General features: G+C 36.1%; 1 protein-coding gene across 2 annotated transcripts in view; it reads right to left on the reverse strand.

Moving 5' to 3' along the window:
• The window catches only part of vps53.L (VPS53 GARP complex subunit L homeolog), a 91,233-nt gene that overhangs the window by 48,462 nt on the left and 15,449 nt on the right, over positions 1 to 27,322 (reverse strand). For both annotated transcript variants that reach the window (XM_018246912.2, XM_041582245.1), the window contains 6 exons: positions 13,574 to 13,660; positions 12,781 to 12,896; positions 12,465 to 12,584; positions 4,925 to 5,003; positions 4,240 to 4,383; positions 2,425 to 2,567 (listed from right to left, as the gene is read on the reverse strand). In XM_018246912.2, coding sequence (XP_018102401.1) covers positions 2,425 to 2,567; positions 4,240 to 4,383; positions 4,925 to 5,003; positions 12,465 to 12,584; positions 12,781 to 12,896; positions 13,574 to 13,660 — 689 coding nt within the window. The remainder of the gene's footprint in view (positions 1 to 2,424; positions 2,568 to 4,239; positions 4,384 to 4,924; positions 5,004 to 12,464; positions 12,585 to 12,780; positions 12,897 to 13,573; positions 13,661 to 27,322) is intronic.

The following is a 27,322-nucleotide window of genomic DNA, read 5'->3' on the forward strand; positions in this document are numbered from 1 at the left end:
TGCGCATGCACAAAGAGCAACGGAAATTGCAGAAACTCCAGAAGAAGACCCGAAGATTACCAAACGGAAGAAGATGGCGCCCGTGATCCCCGATGCCCAGGGTAACACCTAGGCTGGGGGGGAGCAGAGAGGGGGGTCTATGTAGGGTAGGGGATTTTAATAAAAAGGTTTTGGTTCTCCTTTAAGTGCTGCATTTTTAACTATGGCACAAAGCTCTAGCCTATACTGTTGGTGCACAGTGGCCAACAAAAAGTTTAATTCTCTTCACTTTTCTTTCACTTGCACTACAGTAACTTCTAATAGGATTACCTGGGTTTCCTACTCTTGTAGGTGTCATTGTTCTTAATAATTTTATTAGTAATTTATTAGACAGAAGTACAACATTTTTTTAGAATACACTCAACATGGCATACGCAGCCAGTTTTGCATCCCATGGATGGTATTCGTGCAGCTATAATTTATAATTTATTATTGAAGAAACAAAAATTAAATACTACCGGTAATAATAAAACCAGCAAAAACAAGCAAAGACACACCAACAGAGGATACTTCATGCTCCTAAAAATGAGTTGCATACAGCACTTACATACAATTTTACAAAATTAGTAGTAAAAAATTATTAAGATGCAGGTATACTCTTGAGACACAAACTATTCTTTAATTATTTCATAGCCTCCCTAGTGTATCTCAGTGAACACCCAGGCCATGGCAATCTGAAACACCACTACCAAAATGACAACTTCCACTACTAAACTGCTTACCTAATGCATACTTAGAGGCTCATTTATCAAAGGTTGAATTTCAAATTCATGTGAGTTATATTAAATCTAATAAATTCGAATATATTCGAAATTTGATTGGAAAGTTATTTAAGAAAAAAATTGAATCTCTAAAATTCTAATGAATATTACTGACCCGAAAACTCGAATCAAGTTTTTTCTCCAGAAAAAAATTGAATGTTAGGACGGCTAATAACATCTTTAACTTGGTCACTGGACCTCTCCCATTGACTTATACATGAACATGGCCGGTTTAAGGTGGCGAATAGTCAAATTCAAATTATTCCCAGGGTATAAGTTTGATAAATCTCAAAATTTGAATTAAAATTCTAATCGAGTTTGGGTAATTCACAATTCGAATTTGAGAGTTTTTACCAAAAATACATTTGAAAATTCGAATTTACTATTCAACCCTTAATAAATCTGCCCCTTAATGTTGCGCCATTTCACACTTCCAGTTAGTATCAATAACCTATATACATACATACATACATACATACATACATACATACATACATACATGGGCAGATTTGTCAAAATGTCAAGATGCTTGATCTTAAAGAGAAAATACAATTTTTAGATTCAACCAATTCTCTCACTCCACTCCAGATTAGGGAACAATTCTCAAAATTTTTTGCCATTACAGTCAACAGAAAGGTGGTGCAAAGTTTGACAAAATTTCTGGTGTTTTCTAGAGAATCGTTTAATCGTGGCTCTAATAACACTAAAATCTGACCTTTAGTAAATGGGCCTCTTAATTTTTGAATTTTAATAAATCTGCCCCATAGCTTACTTTAAAAGCAAGTTAACTTTTAGCCACACTATAAAAGTAGACCACTTTTTTTTTTAATCCTAACATTTTTGTTAGAGCAGTGTAATGTTTGTAGAAAGGTGAGAAGTTCACTATAGGGTTTAGGCCAAAATATGTATTTAACGAACAAAGCTTTGGCAACATCTAAGGATTTTCATTAAAAGGAGAACAATGACAGGTATAAAGGATATTATAAAGATTTCTGGTCCTGTGAATACTTTTCCATCTCAAGGGATGTTTCTTTTTCCTGGAGTCAGCTCAACACAGAAAGTGTCAATAAATTACTGAAGAGTAAAATGTACGACATGTATGTTATTTTAGTTTTTAAAACATTTCCCTTAATGATAACCTTAAAAGTCTGTGCATTCAGAAAGAAAATTCCAGGTTTTCGAATTTATGCTCAACTGATTAAGGAACACGGCAGTGATCAATTTCTCATAATAAGAACACAGACTCTTGTGTTGACATAAATTTGCAAAACAGTGAAAATACGATGAAATGCATTGACTTTTTTTGACGTGAGACACATTTTTTCACCCATTAGAGTCTATGGCGTCATTTTCACCATTTGGCTAAACTTGGTGAAAAATTTTGCTCATCACTACCGAGAACTTGAACTCAAGGTCATTTCTGCTGCAGTAAGTAACTCATTGCTGGGCTCAGATACCCACTATTATTGTGTGAACCAATGAATACATATTGTACGCTTATAGATCCAGGGATCAATTAATAACCTACCAGAATTAAATATTTGGGGGACACCAAGAGCCTGCATAAATGCTGTCCAATTTGCTGATTAATTGTGAGGAACACCAGAGCAAAATCACTCTTTACCTTGTGATATGGCAAAACTCAACAGCAATTCGTTCTGTCATGCACCAGTCCACTGGAAACATACGTCCATATTTTTCCTCATAATCTACCATCTGACGTTTTATCCAAGCATATCGCCGATCAATTTTATCAAGCCAAGCAACCTACAATAGCACAGCACAATGAGGAAACAAGTAAAAAACATAGACTAAGGGTAATCAAAGAAATCACACTTGACAACACCTAATGAACGAAATTTTTAGGAACTGGCAAAATTAAAATAGGTTTAATCAGTAGATTGCAACTAGGGGGCAGAAAGTCTAAAAGAAAACCGTATGCAGCAAATTATAATAATGTGAATACATGTGTTATTAGTATAATTGCAGTTATAATTGCAGTATAAAAGTATTTACGGTTAGAATATTATGGCAGCCTACAAACAGTTTTTATAGATATGTGCCCAAAATGGTATGCAAATATTTAAACCCTAGTTTACAGTGTTTAGCAGACTAATGTGTCAGTGCCTGCATAGTGCAGGCAATTAGCCAAGGCTATTAAACTTGTTTTGAGTCTGTCAGCCCATTTCATACACAATTTCTACATACAATACATACATAAATGAAGATATATTAAAAAGCAAACACCTACATATCAAGAACTTTCAAGCTATTCTCAGTCTGAACATTAGTAGTTATTCTTATTACTTACTGAATAGGTCCATATTTACAGAACTGTGGAGTCTGAATCGCAAATCCAGAGTTCGAAACAATTTAGGGTATCTAGAGTCAAGAGTCACCAAAATTGTACCGACTCCAACTCGTAATAACTTTAAATACAAGCACTGAAAATAATCAAATCAGACTTATGAGCTTCTATGAAGGAGAATATGGCAGAAGAAATTCTGTTTCTAAGAACAATATTTTAGCTCATTGGATTGTATTTAACAGCTATATCCCAGGTTCAATTAATATATAAGTTGTTGTAAGTTTTCCAACTTACGCTAGCGATGCCTAATTTGCATACGGCGCCAAGTTAAATTTGAATGGACGTATATGTAGCAGCAAATACATTACACTACACAAGCCTGGCAAACCTTCATAAAATAAAATAGAGTTATTTTGCTCTACACATGTGCCCACTGTATAGTTTAGGTGCCATATGTTAGGAAATGTAGGGGGGAGGGTACCCCCAAAAAAATGTACAATCTTTTTCAGCCTATCACCCTTAAAAAGGAAAAGACGCCAGCGTTTTTTTTTTTTGAAGCAAGCCCTATCTACTCTATTGCACTTCGCCTGGTCTCAGTTGGTGAAGGCAAGTCAGGCGCAAGAGTTAACGTTCATGAAAATCCGCAAGTTAGTGAATTAGCGTAGTTACGTCCCTTCGCCATAGCGCAACTTCGCCTGGCATAAGGGTGTGAGGTAGCGCTAGAGTAGGTCCACTTCACTAGCGAATTTACGCCAGCGCCATTACTAAATCGGCGAAGTAACGAAATGACGTCACGCTGGCGAATTTGCGCCTGCGTTAGTCACTTCGCCCTTTAGTGAATCTGCCCCCAAGTATTTATGTACCAACTCCACAGCCCTGCATGTTTAGTTAAAAAAAATATGCACGGATCTCATGCAGGCACACTTACCTAGTGTCTTTCAGGGTATGTGCCAGGGAGAGACAGTTTATAATCCCAAGTGGTTTATATTTTTTTTATTTTCTAAACAATATATATAGTATCTCAACAGAGCTGGTAAAGAAGCTTTTGTTTCTAGTAAGATACTGCTTTTAGTATCCTCAGGTAAGTGCTGTTTTTACTTGCTTCTGCATGCATTGGCAAGTACCACTTACATCTTGATTCTCTTGGAAGAGCACCAAGTATTCCGAGAGATGCTGCCTGATAAACTTCTTGATGATCTCCTGCTTAATACGTGAATCCAAGACGTTGGCTACCAGACAGGCATCACGCAGGACGTTGCTTGGTCCTCCAGGCCTCTGGGAGACATTTTAAAAAAACATACAAATATAACTTCAAAAACTTTACAGTTAATATAAAAATTGTGAAAAGATATTTCTACTTTGAAAGAATTATGCATTTTTGGTTATCCATTAAAGGGCAATGGCAAAGACATTGACAACCTTGGGCAAATGCACAATTCATATGTTTTACGACCACTGAATTACATTAATCCCAGAAGAAATGTAACTTTGGACACTTTGTCACCGATGCTGAAGGAAATTAAGTGTGGCCGACAAATGCTCCCATCTGCCATTAACCTAAAAAAAAGAAGGCTACTGATGTCTGTGCTGGAATAGGAATGTGGAGTTGTGGGCCACACATTACTTCCATAGTACTACAGCAAAGAGGACACATGGGAGGCCATGGGAATTCTTCTTTTGTAAACAGGTCTGTAATTACAATTTCACAACTCACGCTAAAAGGTTGGAAACTCCTACTGTAATCTATGTTTAACAGATAAGCTTTTAAACAGAAGTATATTTCCTTTAGAATGCCACTGTGTATGCAGACATTTACCTTTGTTCCCTGGGATGGAAAAGCTTCCTCAAAATCTGCTAAAATTTGTTGACCCAGTTCTGTTTGTGCAGCTTTAACCCTGTAAAAGAACACAGAAATATATGACTTGGAAGATTCATAGGTAGTATTTTTTAATGAAAAGCTAGAGGTGTGAATTCGATAGTTAACAAGAAAAACAGTCACAAAGAACATGGATTGTATATGTTACTGTTACAATAATATACAATATGTTAAACATATGCAAATGTTTAACTTATGACAAAAAGTATGCATATTTGCCCATAAATCAATATATCCCAACTGCTGGCACATTTAAAGCTTTCCTTTTTCAAAAGGTCTTATTGCCATGTATTTATCACCCACTTTTGAACTGCCAATATGTTGCCATTAAAACATTTTGAATATGTCCTATACAGGAGTGTGACGATGTAAAAGGTTAAAATGTAACTTTCTTCACACTGCAAGTCACTGTTGTGATGGACGAAGTCCATAAGATTGGTCCAAGCAAATTAAATATTTGTGCATTTAAGTTTCTCCAATATAGTCCCAATTTTAAGAACTGAATATTGACTGTATTTTTGTAGCTCCCATAGAATTCCAAAATCCATTTTAGTCAAAATTAATATTATGACCTCGATTCTAATGCCCAAATATCCTGTCTACATACATTGTTTAACCCTGACTGACAAGGACCAAATATGCTCTATACTTCTGCTGGGATCCACACAATCCCTTTTCTATTGCCCTCTACAAAAACTTAGGAATTACAACCTCTTACCTTCAAAAAAGAGCTCCTCATCTTATTTGCAAACCTTACAAAACTTGCTACTCACAAACAATGATGTGGCAACATAATTTTCCTCCCTTTCAAAATCTGTAAGATTTCATCAACTACAATTAGTATTAAAACACTAGAACATATTTAGATAATGGTACAATACCCTCTATTTCAGGTTAATTCCTTTAGCTATATGCAATTGAAACATGCTTTTATAGGAAATGGGGACCCTTTCAGATAACATGAAGTCTATCCTATCAATACAATGCCCAGGGACCCCAACGCCTCGGGCTTTACATTTACTTTGCCCCCATTATTTGCAAGGAATTGAACGAATGGCAATAATCTTGCCCCAGAAGAAATGGGAAAAGCCATGTATTCTTCTTAAAAATTTTTAATCTTAACCAGAGACAAATTAGGTTTAGCAGAATATATCCAAATAAAACCTCTGCCACTGTAAGGGCCTAGTCACACAGACAGTTGACTCTCCTGCTCTCTGCTTGTGTGTTTTTTTAGGCAGACAGAGAGAAGCAGATCCACGCTCTTTTGCAGCTCCACACTCATTCGCAGCTCCATATACTGTAGCTGAACCGGCAGACACAGCTTTTGTCTGAGTGCAAGATACATGGAGAGGACAGTGGTCCAAAAAATGTCATATGTAGCTGCAAAAAAGAATGAATCTGCTTCTCTCCACCTGCCTAAAAATGCAACCCAAAGCAACGTCAAGTTGATTTCTTACATATTATATGTTCTTACCACAAGGTGAGCAAATTCTGGTGGGAAGTTATGGGCTGTTTGAGTCATAACAAAGGTATGTCAAGGTTATTTCTCTAGTTTGGATATTCTCGGAATCATAGAGGCGCTATTACCCATAACCAGTGATCCCAAACCAGTAGCTCGTTGCTTCCAGTGGCATCAAAGCAGGTATTTATTTTCAAAATTCCAGGCTTGGAGACAAGTTTTGGTAGTAAAACCAAGTGCACTGCCAAACAGAGCCTCAATGTAGGTTGACAATCCACACAGGGGCTACCAAATGGCTAATTACAGCACTTATTTGGCACCCCAAGAACATTTTTCATGCTAGTGTTGCTCCCCAACTCCTTTTACTTCTAAATGTTGCTCATAGTTTCAAGAGGTTGAGGATACCTGCCCTAAACTAAGACTATGTATGTTGTCGAACTCAATGCCCTTACTATACTGTATTGGCTGAATCTTATGAATAAGATAATACCACTAATAAAACTCACCTATAAGCCAGGGGAGTAGCTGGCAAATATGATAAAACTTAAAAAATATATAATAATCTCTAACTTTTGTTTTTTTTGTAAATAAATAATTTCTAATGGCATTCTGTATCACTGTGAAGTACTTATAACACAGAAACTATTTTTAACGATATATATATATATATATATATATATATATATATATATATATATTTATTAGGGATGCACCAAATCCAGGATTCGGTTTGGGATTCGGCTTTTTTCAGCCAGATTTGGATTCGGTCGAATCCTTCTGCCTGGCCGATCCGAATCCTAATTTACATATGCAAATTAGGGGTGGGGTGGGAAATTGCGTGACTTTTTGTCAGAAAACAAGGAAGTAAAAAATGTTTTCCCCTTCCCACCCCTAATTTGCATATGCAAAATTACGGTTCAGATTCGGTTCGGTATTCCGCAAAAGATTCGGGGGTTCGGCCCTATCCAAAATAGTGGATTCGGTGCATCCCTAATATATACATACAGTGTGTGTGTGTTTATATACACAGTATATATATGTACACATAGGAACAAGGGCAGTACTGCAAGTATTTAAAGTATTACAGGAATGGGACCTATTATCCAGAATGCTCTGGATCAGGGATTTTCCGGATAAGGGTTCTTTCAGTAATTTGGATCTTCATACCTTAATTCTACTAGAAATTAATTGAAACATGAATTGAACACAATATGATTCTTTTGTCTCAAATATGGATTAATTATTGTATATCTTAGTTGGGATCAAGTGCAATGCACTATTATTAATTTTTAATTTAATTAAAATAGAGTCTATGGGAGAAGGCCTTGACCTATTTCGGAGCTTTCTGGATAATGGGTTTCCAGATAGCAGATACAGATAACCTGTAGTACAGACCACAGCCAGACAAGTGAAAGAAGTTATTGTCAAATGGGGCATAACGGGTAAATAACCTATTCTATGTATCCACAAACAAAAATGAGTAGCTAAGGTACCTTTTCTTTGAAAGCTGTAAAACGGTTTATTTTCATTCTTAAAGGTTGTCTTGTGTGCAACTGTACTTGGTATGCCTCTTTCAGATTTATATTTTAATGAAAACAATAACGCTGTCCAGGATCCCTGCCAGTTCAAAGTAGGATAGTGAACTGGCAACATATGCTGCAAACATATTAATTAAAGTATTTACTTTTATTTTTCAGATTTTCCAGCAAAACCTCTCCAGCAATGAAAAGTAGTACTTAAATGTCCCAAACTTCTCCAATAATTATTTTAAAATAAGCTCCTTATGTTTTTGCTAGAATTGATTTAACTGCCTTTAAGAATACCAGTAAATCATATACAACCACAAGCTCTCTTTTTGCTTAGCCTACCAGAAATATTAGACATTGACTGGCAATGTACTGATAAAAAAAGAGGCTGAAGCAGCCCGTCTTTCTTGTCTTGTGGTACAGTTGTTATGTCTCCGTTAAAATACTTTCCATGCCATTTCAATTACTTTAAAGCCCATTTAACATATTCAAGCATAAGGGATCAACCAAAGAACTGAGGCAGTTCATTTTTGTGGGGAAAACAAATCCTTTGTAAATAAATTTATACGCCATGCCAGGATCAGTGTCTCGCAATTACTTTCTAATCTTACTGCTTTTACTATTTTGCTGCCTGGCTCTATAAAATTATCTAAAGACTTTCTCCTGCATATAGTATCAGATTTAAAACACTGATAAGCAGATCTCCTTAAATATCTTCCTGCCTTTGTCCACATATTCCACTTATTTTCGTACACAAAGGATTCACAAAAACATTGTTACTTGTGAGCTTTATTGCTGCTTTAAATGTAAGCTTTCGTCAATAGCTACACCTAAGCCCACCTGACATTTCACCTACCTCCAATGAAGCGGCCCTTGTTATAGGCCTTCTCTTTTCTGTACAGCTCAGCTATATGTCGTCAATCCTTTACCATAGCAAGTGTATGAAAAATCACAGCCTCTCATATGTTATGAACTAACTATAGGTTACAAGAATGGGGTAAATGTTGTCATGTTCCAGAAAATATATAGAAAAAAATATGGTGGACAAGTTCTAACATACTATAACAAACCCTTTTGTATTGTTATTGCAATTTTTCAGATGGAGTTAAGCACTGCATTAATGCCCACATAGAGCACAAATACAGGTATATACAAATGAAAATGATTGATGGTGCCCTACGGAATAAATTACAACTTATACAGTTAATGCACCATTCCGAATGTCTGAAATATAGCATAAGTTGTTAAGATAAATCAGTGGTAGCTTTTATGTACAGGTATGGGACCTGTTATCCAAAATGCTCTGGACCTGAGGTTTTTCGGATTAGTTTTTCTGATGTTTTGAAAAAGTGGGAAGTGGGAGTAAGTCACATCAGCAGAATTCTTATTGAGGACACATATAATTATCTAATAGCGGTTCAGCTCCTGAAGAAACATGGCATATACCATGGGAAACAGGGTTGGAGTGGGCTGGCGCTACACCAGGAAAAAATATAGTAGGCCTCGCCGACCCCAACCTGCTCCTCGCCTGAAACCCTGGGCAGTGTACTCGGACCTCCCCCTTGGCCTAATCATGGCCACAAGAGGATAAAATAAGGTATGAATGGGGGAGGGGGGGTTGCGGCAGGGGCAGACCTAAGGTTGCAACCCTGGTGGTCCCCCCAGTCTGATGGGAAACACATAGAGCGTTAAAAGTACAAATAAAGCATTTTTCTTTTACTATGCTGAAACGGAGTGATTGGTGGATGAAGACTTTTGAGAAAAATGTATTTATTTGCTATGTGCATTTGTTTCATCTGGTGAGTAATTAGGCTCACCAACTGTTGTTTCTGCAATCATCTATAGTTTATTCATGTTTGATCCATTTTTGTACATTCGTTGAGTGATTTTATCATCACTCGGCGGTGTTTATACATTTTTTGGTACTTCAAATTGTGACACCAAGGTATAAGCTGTATATGGAATGTTTATACTGTAGGCACTACACTATATATTCTCTATATACATCCTCCAAGGGGTAGAAGTAAAAGGGAGCTGCAATCAAGTTTTGTCTATTAAGGAGTTTCAAAGCAAGGATCATGCAGAACGCTGATTAACTTTTTTTTTTTTGTTTCACTTATTGGATGCACATTTCTTTCTTTAATTTTTCTCTCATGTTGTTTTCTCTCAAAAATATTTCATAAAAAAAAATTACACACACGTTTCTAGTTTTCAAGATAGAAAAATGTATGATATTTTACAGTTGGGGAACATCCAATCTTACCCCTCTCCCACTCTGTCCTCAGCATACCCCTAACCTTTGGAAAGGGAGTCAAACATTTACAATGAATATTTTAAAGTAAAATGCTTTTCACAGTGACTTCATTGTGTGGGGACATTTCAGTACAATATTTTTTCCCATCAAAAATTTCCCAATAGTCACTTGGTATCATTCTGTTAACTTCAAATAGACCAGATATAAGCATATCATTGGGAAAAGCCTGAGATTCTTGACACACATTATAGATGCAGACCAATGTTCATTTGACCATTCCATGATGACATTATCGTGCTATGGACACCTGTCAAAACAGGGAAAATTGTCTGGCTCAGGTTAGGGGAAGGGGCCAGGTAAATATTTTTCTGTAGGTCACATCAAAGTAAAGTTGTGCCAAAACTTTCAGAAATATATAAAAAAAATTGAATGTTCAATATTTAGTAAAGGCAAAAAATCCCCAATGACTAAAAGAGGATGGCACTCCTATTCTTCTAAAAACTGCACTGGCCCTGGGTACTTTCCAAAACCATCATTTTCTTTCTTTCTACCAGGTATCCGTTGCACAGTACATGCAAGTACAGTAATGTTGGGTAGAAATGATGGGATTTTCGCCAGTGGTTCCTTTTCCTTCAAATAAAATAGTTTTATTTTTTTGGATATTACATAACTTCACAGTAAAGGGATTCAAACGTTGGGACAGAAAAGCAATGGAGAAATACCAGGAACACTTTGTGGACACTTGAAAGAAATAGATCCCTTTCCTCAGCACATAGTAACCTAAAATTTGCCACATGTTTTTGATCTATTTTCCATACTGAACACAATTAGAAACATCACAAGCTTTCCACTACATCAGGATAGACCAGAAGTGCCCATTAATCCCACACATTCCTGATTAAATAATCCCAACATGCTGATAAAGAGGCAGACTATTTTTATATCTGTATCAGCTAAATAAAATGATCAAACAAGCACAAACCATCAAACTAACTTTGAGGTATTACACATAGTAGGCGAGAAAAATAAAAACCATCTCCCTAAAAGTTAAGGGTCCTTATTACAACAGTCTAGATAAGCAGACAGCAGGCAGAGTGAGCCTCTCACTTCCTCTCAAGTTACTATTCCTATAACAACCAGATGGAACACTTATCACAAAGCAAACAGAATGAGGGAAAGATGAGAAAAGAACAAAAATTAATAGCATTTCACTGTCCATATACAGGAGTTTTTAACAGCCTGTCTGAGCCAAATTCTACGAAAAGACTAAATTTAACAGTAGTGTAAGATAAAAGCAGCTTATCAAATTTGTATGATTAAATTGCCAAAACTTGGAAAAAGCTGTTTAATATCTTATACAGCCTTATCTGCAAGTTACTGTCTTCGAAGTTGATCTTTTCTAGGTCCAGACACATCAGTAAACATGAAAAGAAAAAATGTTATGGGGAATGGCCCCATCTATGGTTAAATGGACATCTTAAATAACTGAAAAACACAAAAAATTAAAAAAACTAATATAATATAAAAAAGTGAATGGCCCTTTAAAGCCTCAGGCCAACTCCATTTACTTCTATAACCTCATGAGATGTTATTTACCCAAAAATGACTAGCACTCACGTTTTAATATGAATAAAGTATATTATAATATAAAAAAGGTCTGAATCACCTGAAAAATATATCCATAGTGATATTGCCTTTTGTGCCTTTCTATAGTAAAAGTATACTATAGAGTCTTTTAATATCCTCTATTGTTATTCAGAATATACAAGACCATGAATAACCTGTAAAGTATATTCTTATGAATGGTGCTTATTTCCATGACCTGTATAACTCCATGACTACTGCAGGTTTGTAGTTTTCTGATCATTGAACTCCATGGTGACTTCCAATCCGATATTATTTTATATTACAATGGGTGACTATATATGTACATTTCAAAAACTGGTTGTTTACAATTTACTCAGATTGTCACAACAGAAAAAAACAGCTCCCACAGAAATAAAACAACTTTTAATAAACCATCTTTTAATCGTTGCGTCCAATTATGTAGCCAAATATGTTAAGCAAAAGCAACAGTACATCTTTATAGTACCAGTGCTTTAAATTCAAGTGTTTGGATTTGGTTCAGCTGAACAGTATTCATATGCAAAAAGTGTCAGGATTTTTACCTAATCCTGGATTCTGTGTATCACTAATGATGTCACACTACAGAGGGAAAGAATTACTCCAATTCAGTCTTACCGTTCAGAAAGTTGTCTAATCTGTGGAATTCCCATGTACTTCTGAAAATGCTCTAACACATTCACTACTCCCTGCAAGAGGTTGGCAACTTCCCCATACTGCCTCTTCCTTGTCATGGTCCTGGACAGCAAAAAAATCATAATTAAAAATAGCATCATCAACCACAATTAATAACCATTCACAACTTATGTTACTAACACTATATACACTTCACACTCAAAGGGAAAATGGATGCCCTAGAAACCTTGGGCAATTTATTTGTAATACTTAATTGGTTTTAATAAGTTGAACACTGTAAAATACTCAAAAGACTTACTCCAGTGAATCTACACCTCCAGCCAACATGTGAAGGTGATTTAGTGTTGTTATTGAGGTAGTTAAGTGACGCTTAGCATGATCCAGCTGCTTGATATCACGTGTTATTTCTTTAACCTTTAAAAGATCATAAATATTTGATAGTTATTAGTTTTCAACTGTCTTCCAAAAACAAGCCTAGCAAAACAGGAAGTGAAGAACAAAAAGAAAATACACTTTTCTAACTAAGGAGCAATGTATGCCCTTGATTTCCCCTCATTGGCGTAACTAAAGTGTGCTGGGCCCCCCTGCAAAAAAAAAAACCTTTAGAGGGGCCCAGCGCACTCTGATCCCCATCCTCCCATCCATGTACTATTCCGACTTGTGTCCCCTTCCTCAACATTAAAGAGCGGCTGGGGAAGAAGGGGGCTTTCTTATTAGCTATAGAGAAAGCAGACCCTACAGTCCGGGGCCCCCTTTTCCCCGGGCACCCCTGCGACTGCAAGGTCTGCTTCCTCTATAGTTACACCACTGTTTGCCCTGCTGCTAAGATACACCAGAGTTTCAAGTTTGTGGTTCTCCCCATGCAGTTTGTGTACCTTAAACCGAGGGCTGGCTTTGCCATTGAAAATTCACACAGCGTACAGAAAACGGATATCCTTCCAGACTACTAGGGTTTATCTATTTAATGTTTGATTAAACATACTATTCGCCTATGTAAGTTATATTTTCCATCTCCTTAAAATGGACACGTCATTAAAAATGACTTGTTATCACAGAACTAGAAACCTTTACAAAATCCGCATCACACATACCATATGCTCAGATTTTTCTGCTTTGTCCTTGATGTCTTTAATCTTACCGAACAGTTGCTGTATGGCTTTTTGTGCTTCTTCGAGAGCCTTAATGAGAAAAACAAAATACATTTCACAAGTGTCATTTGTCCACAGAACTATTCATCAGTTACAAAGAATCCATTATATCACATTATTATAGTAACACAAACAGAGCCTTTGTGCAAAGTAAATACTTTATTTATAGAAAGTGCACTGCTGACAAAATTGGGATATTAGCGTTGTTTTTTTATTTTCCTTAATGGCTCACCCAAATGGCTACCATTCTTATGACCTTACTGGTAAGACGCCATCTCCAAACTTTTTTGTGGCATTGGCGGTTTTTTCTTGAATATAAATGGACGCCTACACTTGCTGGTCAGTGCCAGTTAGTGGTGATTACATGTAGCTCTTGTGTTTATGATTAACTGCTTATTTTCTGTATAATTCATTTTGCCAAATAACAGCAAACATAAGCTTGAAATTATCAGTAAATGGCTTAGTGACCTGTTCCAAAACCGATCAGTCACGCCATTTAATATACAAGTCAATATTTGTTTTTATTAAAGACTTCAGACATGTACAGAGACAATTCATTAACTTGTAAATCAAGTTTAATTTAAAAAACATCACATTTATACATCTTGAACAGAAAGTAACTACTGAAACACTAAAATTCAGTAATGTGTAAAAGATGAAATGAGAAGAACAGGGTGATCTCAGGAAAAAAAGTACTTTGCTTCACATTTTTACTTTTCATAATAATGTGATTGGGCTGAGAACACTGCATAATTCATTTCCCATAGCAGAACAAAAGAAATTCTCTAAAACATTCTCTGAAAAGGGAAACTGTACCACCCTGGCCAAAATCAACAGATACAGAATAAGAAACATATCATTCTCCAAAGTTTAATTTGACATGCACGTTTAATAAAAACCTACAGCAAATGTAAAGATTATAGTTCAAGAAGCATTTGCCTTTTCATGAAGTGTGTTTTTGTTCCCATGAACATCTGTACTAAGGGGTTTTACTGTTGTCAGCAGCTATCTTTGCAGGAGCTTCTATTCATAACAAACTCAGTTTAGCTATTGATCTCATTCAGTAAAGTCCCAAATTTACCATTATTGCCACTAGGCTTGCCACCTGGCCAGTAAAAATTATGACTGAAGCCAAAGGTATTAATAGGCAAAAAGATAAAAATATAGGAAGGCTGGTATTTTTTTTATCCAGAAAAGGTGGCAAACCTAACTAACTGCCACAAGCCCACAAAAGTATTAGATTCTATATACCTCTATTCTGCAACTACAACTCTGGCTTAGTATAAGAACCAGCACTATAAGAACCATCATCAGATGCAATGCAACACAATTATATGGATACAACTACCACTAGCATACCTCCTAAAATTTTTGAAATTGAAAGAGGGACAAAAATATTTGCTGCACGGGACACAACGAAAAGTTTTTGACCAAGCCTATTATAGGGGCCACACCCCAAAATGACCATGTTCATTTTACAAAATGTGGCAGGTTATGAAAAGTTTGAAAACATTTCTGTGGTTTTTATGCGTTATTACAGTTTTGCTAATGAAGGATAATTGCCCTTTAAACTGCAAGTCACAGTTTCCCCAAGAGACGTGCTTATCTTAAATTGTTACAATTACTTAATTGCTTATCTTAAATTGTTACAAAAATATCTGTAAGTGCATGGGTGGCTGTTCTGGGCTCTCTGCTAAAAGCCAATTAAGTAAGAAACTTTGTATATTTTTCTGGCTGTTCAGTGCAAGAGATCAAAGAGAAACTTGGGACAATTAAGTAACAAGCCGAGACTGTGGGTTGTCCTGTCAAAATCGGGACGGTCCTGCGAAAAATGGGACAGTTGGGAGGTATGCAGTAGCCCAACTAAAATGAATTCAAGCTTAGATTTGTACATTAGGCAAACACGTCACACACTTCTGTAACCCAACTAGAGGCAGCAAATATATTTACATTTTAACTTTTATAAAATGTATGGATATGTCCACATTGCATTTCATTTATGTTATATCTAAATGTTAACTGCCGGAATAATTTCTAATAGATGGTAGTACTTCAATACAAATATACCATCCTGTCTGAAGTCAAGCATGTTTCAAGGGCAAGCAACGATATGAAGCTTCTTCTTGTATTTAACCTCCTTTATGCATACAACCCAGTTTTACATACTGTTTAATTTATAACCCTCCTATAGTTCGTATTGCCTAACTGAGTGGTGAAAGTTGTAAAGGATATTATCATCATTTATTACCCTTTTTTATAGATATCCTAGCTTTTACGTAATAAAAAAAAAAGAATGCTTAATTTACTTAAATAATATAGTTAAACAAAATCACAGCTATATCTGGTGCAATAAATCCTAGGTAACATGCTGTACCAACTCTAACTCTGTCAATAACAACAATCAGGGTGGAAAGCAAAGCGACATGCACTCAAACGCTGCAGAAAAATGTTGGGAAAATCCCCACAACTGCTAAAATAGTAATTTTTTCAGCAAGGTAAAGGTAAGGTAAAGCCTATTAAATTATATAAGGCCACCAAAATAAAACAATGGCATTTTCACAATGTTAGTTTTGATAATGGTGGAGCTTAAAAGCAAGGTAATAAATACTGACAGTATCCCTGACACAGCCCATAGATCCCTATTGAAATACTAACTTCTATGGACACTGTTGTAAAGGTTACTCCATATATGAGAATGTTATTTCTTATTATTACTTGGATCACCATTCACAGTAATCCTTTCTTCCAAGAGTCAAGCAGAAATTAATTAGGATGACACTCCAATATCTCGCTTCTTGTGTGAAACTCAGTAACTCACTTTAAAATCACATTTCAAAGGGTTCTTAGATATAGAATTTCACCAATTCTATTCGTCCTGAACAAACTTACTCTCCCTTTAAAAATTCAAGGGAAATCAACTTTTGGCACTGCAACAGATACATCTGTTTTCGCAAAATGGCATTCAGAAGAAATTATTACTATAAGAATTATGTAACAAACATACATACTACTAACAAACGTAAAATACATTCATTAACACGTTATACAGAAAGTCCTATTAAAGGGGTTGTTCATCTTACAAACACTTTTTCGGTTAAGTTGTTTTCAGATTATTCCCCAGAAATAAAGACCCTTTTCAGTTACTTTTCATTATTTATTTTTTATTTTTTCCAAAATCTGTTGTTTCAGTCTGGCAGCTCAGTAATTCAGGTGCAGATTCTAAACTGTTACAATTTTGCAACCTTTAGTTGATACATTTTACAAGGGCTTCTCTGGAGTATTAGCAACTATTGTATCAATTCTAACAGCTGCCTTTAATAAAATCCAGAGATTCTGCTCAGCAGGGACAAAGATAAGAAATGTATCAACTAAATGTATCAATTTAGAACAGTCTATAGGGTCGGCAACCCCCCCCCCCCCAGAGCTGCTTCAGAAGGTGAAAAATTACACTTTATACTTCAATATCATAAAAACGGTCACACATCGAAAATATAATAATTAGAAAAAGTCATTATTTCTGGTGAACAATCTGAAAACAACTAGCTGTCTGAAGGTGAACAACCCCTTAAAAGCAAAAAAATCTTATTTAATAATACTAATACCGCACAACTTTTATGGATAGGATCCCTTCTCCAGAAACCACTTATTTAGAAAGCTCTGAAGTTACGAGAAGGCCATCTCCCATACAGCCCATTTTAAGCAAATAATTAAAATTTTGAAACTTATTTTCTTTTCCTCAGTAATCAAACAGTACCTTGTTCAGAATGGTAACTAAGATGCATGTATTCATGTTCTCCTACAATCCTATTGGGATTATTTAAAGTTTAAATTATTTTAGCAGACTTAAGTTATTGTGGGCCTAATTACTGAAACATCCCTTATCTGGAAAAATCCCAGGTCCCAAGCATTCCAGATAATAGATCCTATCCCTGTAGTACTAATATACAGGTATGGGACCTGTTATCCAGAAGGCTCGGGACCTTGGGGTTTCTGGATAGGATCTTTACGTAATTTGGATCTTCATACCTTAAGTCTACTAGAAAATCATGTAAACATTAAATAAACCCAATAGGCTGGTTTTGCTTCAAATAAGGATTAATTATATTTTAGTTCAAGTACAAGCTACTGTTTTATAATTACAGAGAAAAAGGAAATCATTTAAAAAAATTTGGATTATTTGATTATAATGCAGTCTATGGGAGACTGCCTTTCCGTAATTCGGAGCTTTCTGGATAACGGATCATATACCTGTACTATGTATTATGATTTATGTAATAATAAAACAGTACCTTGTACTTGATACTGGCCACCCCAATACATCCATTCCGATGCCACTCCCCCTTGCCCACCTTTCGGAGCAGGGTTTTTAACCACCTCTGGTAACCTACAGGCCGCTGCTGTCTAACGGAAGAGTCTTACCTTGCCTCATGGTAGCAGCACCCCTGATTTGATGGTAAACCTAGCAACCATGCATTGACTTGAATAAGAGATTAGACTATTAATAGGAAGGGACCTGAATAGAAATAGTAATAAAAACTACCAATAACAATACATGTGTAGCCTTACTGAGCATTTGTTTTTTAGATGGGGTCAGTGACCCCCAGTAGAAAGCTGGAAAGAGTCAAAATATGAAGGCAACTCGTTCAAAAACTATAAAAAAAAAAAGAAAAAAAATGAAGGCCAATTAAAAAGTTTAGCATATAATTAACCATTCTATAAAATACTAAAAGTTAATTTACAGGTGAACCACTCTTTAAGCAAAGTGAAAAAACCCTTGGGAAATGGAAAACCCCAGGCTACAAGACATAGTAGACATCCACATAGAAGATCCCATGTCTGTAGTAGTAATGCAACTGTGTAACTACTCTGTCCCTACAATGTATACACAACTGCATTATTCATTTACACCGTATCAGACAAATTATAAAAGCGCATATTTAACTTTACACACACAAAAGTAATGTAACCTAAAAAAAGTAAAGTAAGTTAATGAACAACCAGATTCCCCTTCTGGCATTTATTCAGTGTAGGTTTAGGATTCAGGCTGTGCCATTATTTACACCAAAATCAAATACTTCAACGGCTGCAGCAAAGTAGTTTTACAGGTGATGCAAGTTTTACAGCTTTGCCAGTTTTAACAGTTTCACAAATGCAATGTGATAACTCAATTATTTTAAAAGAGGGGATTTCATATAAAAAATGAAGTAATGTAAACAGTTTAAATGTTATTTCACACTTCTAATTATTTTTATTTAATCCAATAACAAACTAAAATCAAGACACTCAAACAAACCTGACATACAAAGTTTTCTTTTGTGTTTTTATGCTTTCACATCTGAAATTAAATGCGGATTTGTCCTTGGCCATTAAAACAGCCCCATGGAATGCTGACAGCTGTTGCCATCTGGCTTTGGCATTTAACTACTTTACAAGGATAAGGACCTCCTTGAAAGTGAAGCGTAGACTACTCGGAACTGTATCTCCTTTGATGACTTATTTCATTTGCAAACTCCTGCTGGCTGCGTGTAAACAGACAGACTGTGAAGATTCCACATTGGTGCCCAATTAAATAAGTATCCTGACTGATATACAAATAAAATACCTTCAGATATTCTACTTGGGTGTCAGAACAATCTGTAATTTGGGTCAGAAAAGAATATATAATATAGACATTCAGAATGGCAATTAATCTATCCAGAGTAAATTAAAAGCATACAAAAATCTTACTAAAGCAGCAAAAGTAAAAAAAGTAATTGTGGAGGTGGTTAGAGAAACATAGAGGTCCATTTATCAAAGGTTGAATTTCGAATTTGTGTGAATTTTTTTTAAATTCAAATATACTCACAATTAGACTGGAAGGTTAGGTTATTTAAGATAAAATGTGAATGTCTTATATTCGATCGATTGGTTTTGACTCAAAAATTTAAATCGTACTTGATTCGTATTCGATTCATAGGAATCGAGTTTTTCTCCTGAAAAAAACTTGAATGTCAGGAAGGCTATTAATATTTCCAAATTGCTCAACGGACCTCTGCCATTGACTTGTAAATGAATTTAGCAGGTTTTAGGTGGCGAATATTCAAATTAGGACTGTTTCCTTGGACTGAGGTGTAATAAATATCACATTCGAATATACATTCGAACAGGGGGATTAAAATTTGAATGTGTGAATCTTGAAACTTGAAAATTCGAATTTACAATTAGACCCTTGATAAATCTGCCCCATAATGTTACATCTTAAAAGGCCTCTATACCTTATGACATGAAAGTATTTTTTTCATCTTGTTTTCCTTTGCTTTAAAAAAAAGTATTCCAATTTGCAGTTTTTTTAGAAATGTAATACATAATATTGTTCCCAGGCTCGGGCTACAATGCTCATATCATCCCTCACATTGCTCCTGTAATGACAATGAAATTTGGCAAACCATTGCGGTTAGGCTCGGGTATGGGTCAGACTGGGGAAGTACGCATCTACATTGCTCTGAGGATTCCCTGTCCTGGAACCAGTGGCGTGCACAAAAGTAGAATAAAGAGCGAGATGCCCCAGGTATTGGTTGTGTGTGGGTCCTACAGTAGTAACATTTTGATTAAGGTTTTGCGGTATAAGGTCAGGTGCGGGTTGAATTTTTCCTGACCCACACATCAGTACCAAGCAAGGGTGTGACCAGTCAGTTTTGGGGAGGTGACCAGTCTAACTGCAAGCATAACTACAAAAGGAGAAATTATCTTGTCTTTTTGCAGAGCTGCTGACTGGCCCAGTGCAAAGATGCTCCAAATTGGTTTATTTATTGACAGTCTTGAATGTTATTTGTTAAACCACAGAGGTACTAACAAAAAAACTAGACCACCATATAAATGAAAGTGGGATAGAATATCTTTCCAATACGGTAACAAAAACCAAATAATTTATACAAAGCTTTCACTATATAGCCAGAAATTGAACAGCTACCAAATTACACCACTTTAAAACTAATCACATATTTGCTTAATAACAAAAATTCAAGAGGGAAAATTACACTCAAACAAACATACTGACAAAATATATTCACTAAAAGCATGGCTTTGACAGAAACAAATAATCCAAACTGCAAATGATTTCAGTGAAATTCCTTGCAGACGGCCTTAAGAATCTGAGAGTGGCAGTGTTGATGGCATTAAATAAAACGAAATAAAACCATACGTCAAGTAGGAAAGAATTAAAAACAAATATGAACCTCATTCAAAGGAAATTGCGAAACCATTTCCTTCACTTTGTAACAGTGATTGGCAAAGTAATGACATTTATTTTCAACTTGTAATATGAACTTAACACTGTATAATGCAAAGGCCCTCTGTCACCACAACCTGTTTTTTCTGTTAGATTATCATAATGATATTATATTGCTAATTAAAGGGGGGTTACTGAAATCCAAATTTTTCTCATATTTTGTTAAAAAAAAAAAACAAAAAAAAACACAACCAAACTGCCGTGCCTGAGTTTAGCTAACCGGTATTTATACATAAAGAAACTCAATGTAATTGGATCATGGAAAAACTCGATAAAACCATAGCGAAACCCCAAATCACTCAAATTTTTCGGGCTTTTTTTCCCGAATTGCTCTAATTTTTCGCCCAAAAACCCTGAAAAAGTGTTCTCAAATGCCACGGTCTGTATATTAACACAGTCTCTGACTACAGGTGAGTGGGCTGCAAAATAATCATTCTGAGTGACAAAAATCAAATATGATTTGATCATTTCAGAATGGGAACACTGGTTTGCCCATGACTTTATGAGACATCATAAACATTTGACTTCAAGTACCATAGTCAAAGTGCTGACAGGTCCAGCTGGACAGCATAACAGCAATTCATGGTGATTTCTTTTTTACCTTTTCCAAGTCTTATAAACATTTCTTACTTCAACTACAGAGTGGCCTCTGGCCCTGTACCCTCTATTCAATGTTCCCTTTCAGCTGTGTGCTTGAGGCCTGCACACTAAATAAATATTGGTGGATAAACATTTATAAGAAAACATTTAATAATGGAAAAGGACCTTGGAGTCCTTGTAGATACAGGTATGGGATCCATTATCCAGAAACCCTTTATCCAGAAAGCTCCGAATTACAGAAAGGCCATCTCCCATAGACTCCTTTTCATCCAATAATCCAAATTTTTTACAATGCTTTTGTTTTTCTCTGTAATAATTAAACAGTACCTTGTACTTAATCCTAAAACATAATTAATCCTTATTAGAAGAAAAACCAGCCTATTGGGTTTATTTAATATTTACATGCTTTTCTAGTAGACATAGGTATATAGGTATGAAATCAGGAAACTATCTGCTATCTGGTAAACCCTAGGTCCCAAGCATTCTGGATAATAGGTCCTGTACCTGTAATAACCTTGGCTGTGGCAAGCAATGGCAGCAAGCAGCTTCAAGGGCAAACAAGGTTTTGAGCTTTATTAAAAGGGACATAAAGATTTGCGGGAGGATATTCTTCCGGTTTACAGAGCGCTGGTAAGGCCCCATCTAGAATATGCCGTACAGTTTTGGTCTCCAGTGCTCAAACAGGACATCAAATTAGAGAGGGTCCTGAGAAGGACAACTAAGCTGGTAAACGTTATGGAAAATCTCAGCTATGAAGAAAGACTGGTCAAGGTGGGGGTTGTTTGCACTGGAGAAGAGGCACTTAAAAGAGAAGGAAACCCAGTCGGCGCAAAAACCCTCCCCCCCTCCCGTGTGTTGCCCACCCTCCCTCCTCCCCCCTGGCCTACCTGTCCGCTGGGCAAATGCCCCTAACTTGTTACTTACCCTTCTGCGCAGGTCCAGTCCACGGAGTTCACAGGCACCATCTTCTTCCACGCGATCTTCTTCCTGCTTTGACCGGCGTTTTGGCGCATGCGCAGTAGGAGCATTTCGCCTGTACGGATCTACTGCGCATGCGCCAAAAGTCACGAAGTTTTCCGATATCACTTCATGACTTTTGGCGCATGCGCAGTAGATCGTACCGGCGAAATGCTCCTACTGCACATGCGCCGGTCAAAGCAGGAAGAAGATCGCTTGGAAGAAGATGGCGTCGGTGAACTCCGTAGATTGGACCTGCGCAGAAGGGTAAGTAACAAGTTAAGGGGCATTTGCCCAGCGGGACAGGTAGGCCAGGGGGGAGAAGGGAGGGGAAGCAACACAGGGGAGGGGGGGAGGGTTTTTGCGCTGACTAGGTTTCCTTCTCCTTTAAGGAGTGATATAAAAACTATGTTTAAATATATAAGGGAATTTAACAATAACCTCTCTAATGCTTTATTTACCAATAGGTCCTTCCAACTGACTAGTGGGTATCCATTCTGATTAAAAGTTTTTTTACAGAGCTGTGAAGATGTGGAATTCTCTCTCTGAATCAGTCATACAGGCAGATACATTAGATAGCTTTAACAAGGGGTTAGTGGCTTTTTAGCAAGTGAGGAAATACAGAGTTATGACAGATAGCTCATAGTACAAGTTGATCCAGGGACGGTTTTGATATTATTGGAGTCAGGAAGGATTTACTCCCTCTCAGAGGCAAAGTGGAGAGTCTTCAAATGTTTTTTTTCCTTCCTCTGGATCAACTAGCAGTTAGGCAGGTTATAGACTTAAAAGTTTGAACTTGATGGATGTGTGTCTTTTTTCAACATAACTTACGATGTCACTATTATGAGTTACCAATATACTTCCCATTTCAAGCTTATCCTGCTCTGGTTTCACTGTGTCACTTCATTTCCTGACACATCATTTTATATGGAGTATGGGTATTATTAAGGGATGTGTTATAGAACAGCATCAATCATATTAGAAGTTTGCCAGCAGTTATGGAGGTAGATATTAATAGAATAATGACATTGACAATGAAACCCCTTTAATATACAGAAGTCAGAAAACAGAAGTCAGCATAATGCCGTTAAAAATGATGAATGAAGGTTGAACAGCAAGAAACCATATAAACATCAGTTTTAAAATATTCCATAATCATCATCATCTAAAGAAGATTTCATTTTGAAAAGGCAGAATAGGTCTTTGAAAACTCATGCTGGACAGTCCATCAAATGAATCCTGTTCTTAACAGTAATGGTAGGCATACCAAAGTAAATAGTGTACCAGAGCTTACATCTGTTCTCCTTGTGATTTGCAAACGCTAAGCAGTTATAGCAGATGTGTGCAAAACTAATTTTTATCACGAGGAATGCCAATCTCTCCCTATGACTACTTCACTTGACTAGCGACAGTGGAGCACATCTGCCTAACTTATTAAGTCCAGGATGTTTTCTCCAGTGTAGGAAGTACGTTGACTCAGGATGCGGCTGTAGTTCACAAGAGTTATAAATACAGACAGAAATAACATTATTTTCTGGCAATATGAAAGAATACAAGGCAGTAATGACTGTGACTATTAAGAAGGCATAACAAATATGTGAATTCTCCCTGCTAAATCTTAGAATTCATACAATCATATATGGCTAATTTAACTATAGAGAAAACATCTGCAACTTCTGAAAATAAAATACACCATTTGGAATAGGGATGCACCGAATCCAGGAATCAGTTCGGGATTCGGCAAGGATTCGGCTTTTTTCAGCAGGATTTGGCCAAATCCTTCCACCCAGCCAAACGTAATTTGCATATGCAAATTAAGACCAGGGAGGGAAATTGCGTGACATTGTCACATAACAAGGAAGTAAAAATGTTTCCCCCTCCCCACCCCTAATTTGCATATGCATATGATTCGGTATTCGGTTGATTCTTTCGCAAAGGATTCGGAGGTTCGGTCGATTCCAAAATAGTGGATTTGGTGCATCCCTAATTTGGAATAGCTATAAAAGCAAGAGCAATAAACATTTTACAATGCAAATAAACAAAATACCTATAAGTGAGATTCAATAGCAAATATATTTCATGTAAACTCAATTATTACATTAATCCATTTATTTCCAAACAGTATTTTAAATAGTTTTAAAATACAGTTTGAATAATGATCTGAGAAGATTTCCAGCACAAATTCTTCTGTAATACATGTATATAGCTGCAGTTTTTGTCATTCAAATGGTATCTTGGTCAGTAGGGTCACTTATCTTTGCAACCAAAAGCACATTAAAGGGCTTATTTATCAACATTTGAAAACACATTTTTGCTGCAATTTGATTTTTTGTGCTAAAAAAAAAAAAAAAAAGCACAAATGTAAAAACATCATCAACTAAAAGCTTAGGGGCACATTTACTATGGGTCAAATGTCGAGGGTTAATTAACCCTCGATATTCGACCATCAAAATTAAATCCTTCGGCTTCGAATATCGAAGTCGAAGGATTTACCGCAATTCGTTTGATCGAACGATCGAAGGAAAAATCAAAGGATTTTAATCCATCAATCAAACGATTTTCCTTCGATCAGAAATTGCTAGGAAAGCATATGGGGACCTTCCCCATAGGCTAACATTGGTAGGTTTTAGGTGGCGAAGTAGGTGGTCGAAGTTTTTTTTAAAGAGACAGTACTTCGACTATTGAATGGCCGAATAGTCAAACGATTTTTAGTTCGAATCGTTCGATTCGCAGTCAAAGTCGTAGTCGAAGGTCGAAGTAGCCAATTCGATGGTCAAAGTAGCCAAAAAAATATTTCGAAATTCAACGTATTTTTCATTCTAATCCTTCACTCGAGCTAAGTAAATGTGCCCCTACATGTATGTAGTCAATGGGAGTTGTCTTTGGCCAAATATAAGTGATTTTCAATTCAGGTTTTATAAATTTTTTGAGAGTTCGTAAACCCATTGAAACCCATGATGAGTAAACTTTTTTTTTACATTTTTATTCAATCAAGTTTTTCATAAATATAAGCACACATTGAGTTTGGTAACTTTTTCAAGTTTAGGGGGCCAATTTATTAAGGCGCAAATTTTTCTGGCTTTTGACTGTGTGGGGGAAAAAAGTGTGATTATTTTCGTTATTTATTATGCAACAAAACTGTGAGAATTTTGAATACAAAAACATCAGCTAAAACCTTTTGAAAACATTTAGAAGTCTTTGGCAGATGCCCCTTACAATAACTGGAAGATCTTTCTTTGATTTGTGGTTTTAGAGGTTTTCAGATATTTTTGCTGGCTTTTGTGCGACAATATGAAAAAGTCGCAGTTTTCGCAACGTTTCCCCTTCGTGCTTTTTCAATTCAGATTTGGTGGTTTTAGAGAAAGTGGGGGTCATTTATAAAGTTCACGCAGCACATATTTTTTCGCAGATGGTTGTATTGCTCATGTTTTTTCCTGAATGCTAATATATTGCACTGCTCTGCCAGTCTTTCCGGCTTTTGCGAATTCGCATTGTGAGACAGGAGTTTGTGTGAGCGCACCCAATGTGCAAGATTTTTGTGCACGAAAAAAGCTTTGACATTAACTTAAATTTGCACTTTGCAAAACTGTTTTGCAAATATTTTCTCCGCTGCCACAGTTGGAGTAATTCAGTCACAGAGTGTGCGCATAAATATTCGCAATTAGCGATTTTTGACATATTTAAACAGCTCTTATAGACATTCGCATTTTGAAAAAAAAAAAATTCACAATTCTGTTTTCACCACACTTATTCAGCTTTATAAATATAACCATGTGCAATGCAAATATATTCACTTTGTGAACCAATCTGCCTTGCGCAAAGTTTATAAATGAGCCCCAGTGAGTTTAGTTGTGGTTTCAGAAACCTCTAAAACCACTAAGGCCACTAATATTCCCAAATTTGACTTTTGATAAATAAGCCTTTGTGGTTTGAAAAGTTTGAGGTTTTATCACAATTCTAGAAAAACATGGTAAAAAATACACAGATGTTAATATATCAAGAATATGCTTCAGAACCTCGAATAGTCAAGAATTATGCAAGAAAACCTTATGAAAACTCATTTTTTTCTGCTTGGTTCGGTTAATTAGGCCATAGCAACCAATTAGCAGTTCATATTAACTAAAAGTTACTATTTATTAAAGTTCAAGTTGTGTTTCCCAAGAAAATGCACGATTTGGTCAAAACTCACATTTTCTGGTTAAAACCTAAGTCGAACTACAGCCTTAAATACTCATTTAATGCCTGTAGTTATTTCTCATACTCATACTCTTATCCTTCAGCAAGTCAATATGAAGCCATTAGGCTTGATGAGAAAGCAGACTTCATCCACCATGTTTGGTCTTGTCCCAAGCATATGTGACGCAACTGGACACTTCTCCTTTGGCTATCTTCCTTTTGTTCTGGCATTTCTCTCTTATGCCACTCTTTCATATCTTATCTTTCATACTTGCATCTAATCTACATTTTTTGTCTTGTTCTCTGTCACCTTCTCATTAACTTTACTTTTGTGACTTGTTGAGAATCAATATATATATATATATATATATATATATATATATATATATATATATATATATATATATATATATATATTTTAAACATTTTAATTTCAAATTTACATCAACTGTTTAAATTGTTTATTTTGCAGCATTTCTAAATGTATGTGACTGCAGGGGTTTTCAGCCTCTTTGCACACAGGGTGCTCCTCTGTGCCTGTTTGGCTACTATGATATACGTGTGGCCCATTCCTACACAAACCTGTGCAAACATTCCTGTCTGTTTGTGTTGGGTCTTGCCAGACTTCATTAAATTACATTGCAATCTTCTCTGAATGTCAGTTTAACTTAGCACTAAAACTATTTTATATT

Source organism: Xenopus laevis, chromosome 2L, assembly GCF_017654675.1.
Source record: "Xenopus laevis strain J_2021 chromosome 2L, Xenopus_laevis_v10.1, whole genome shotgun sequence".
Classification (NCBI taxonomy): Eukaryota; Metazoa; Chordata; class Amphibia; order Anura; family Pipidae; genus Xenopus; species Xenopus laevis.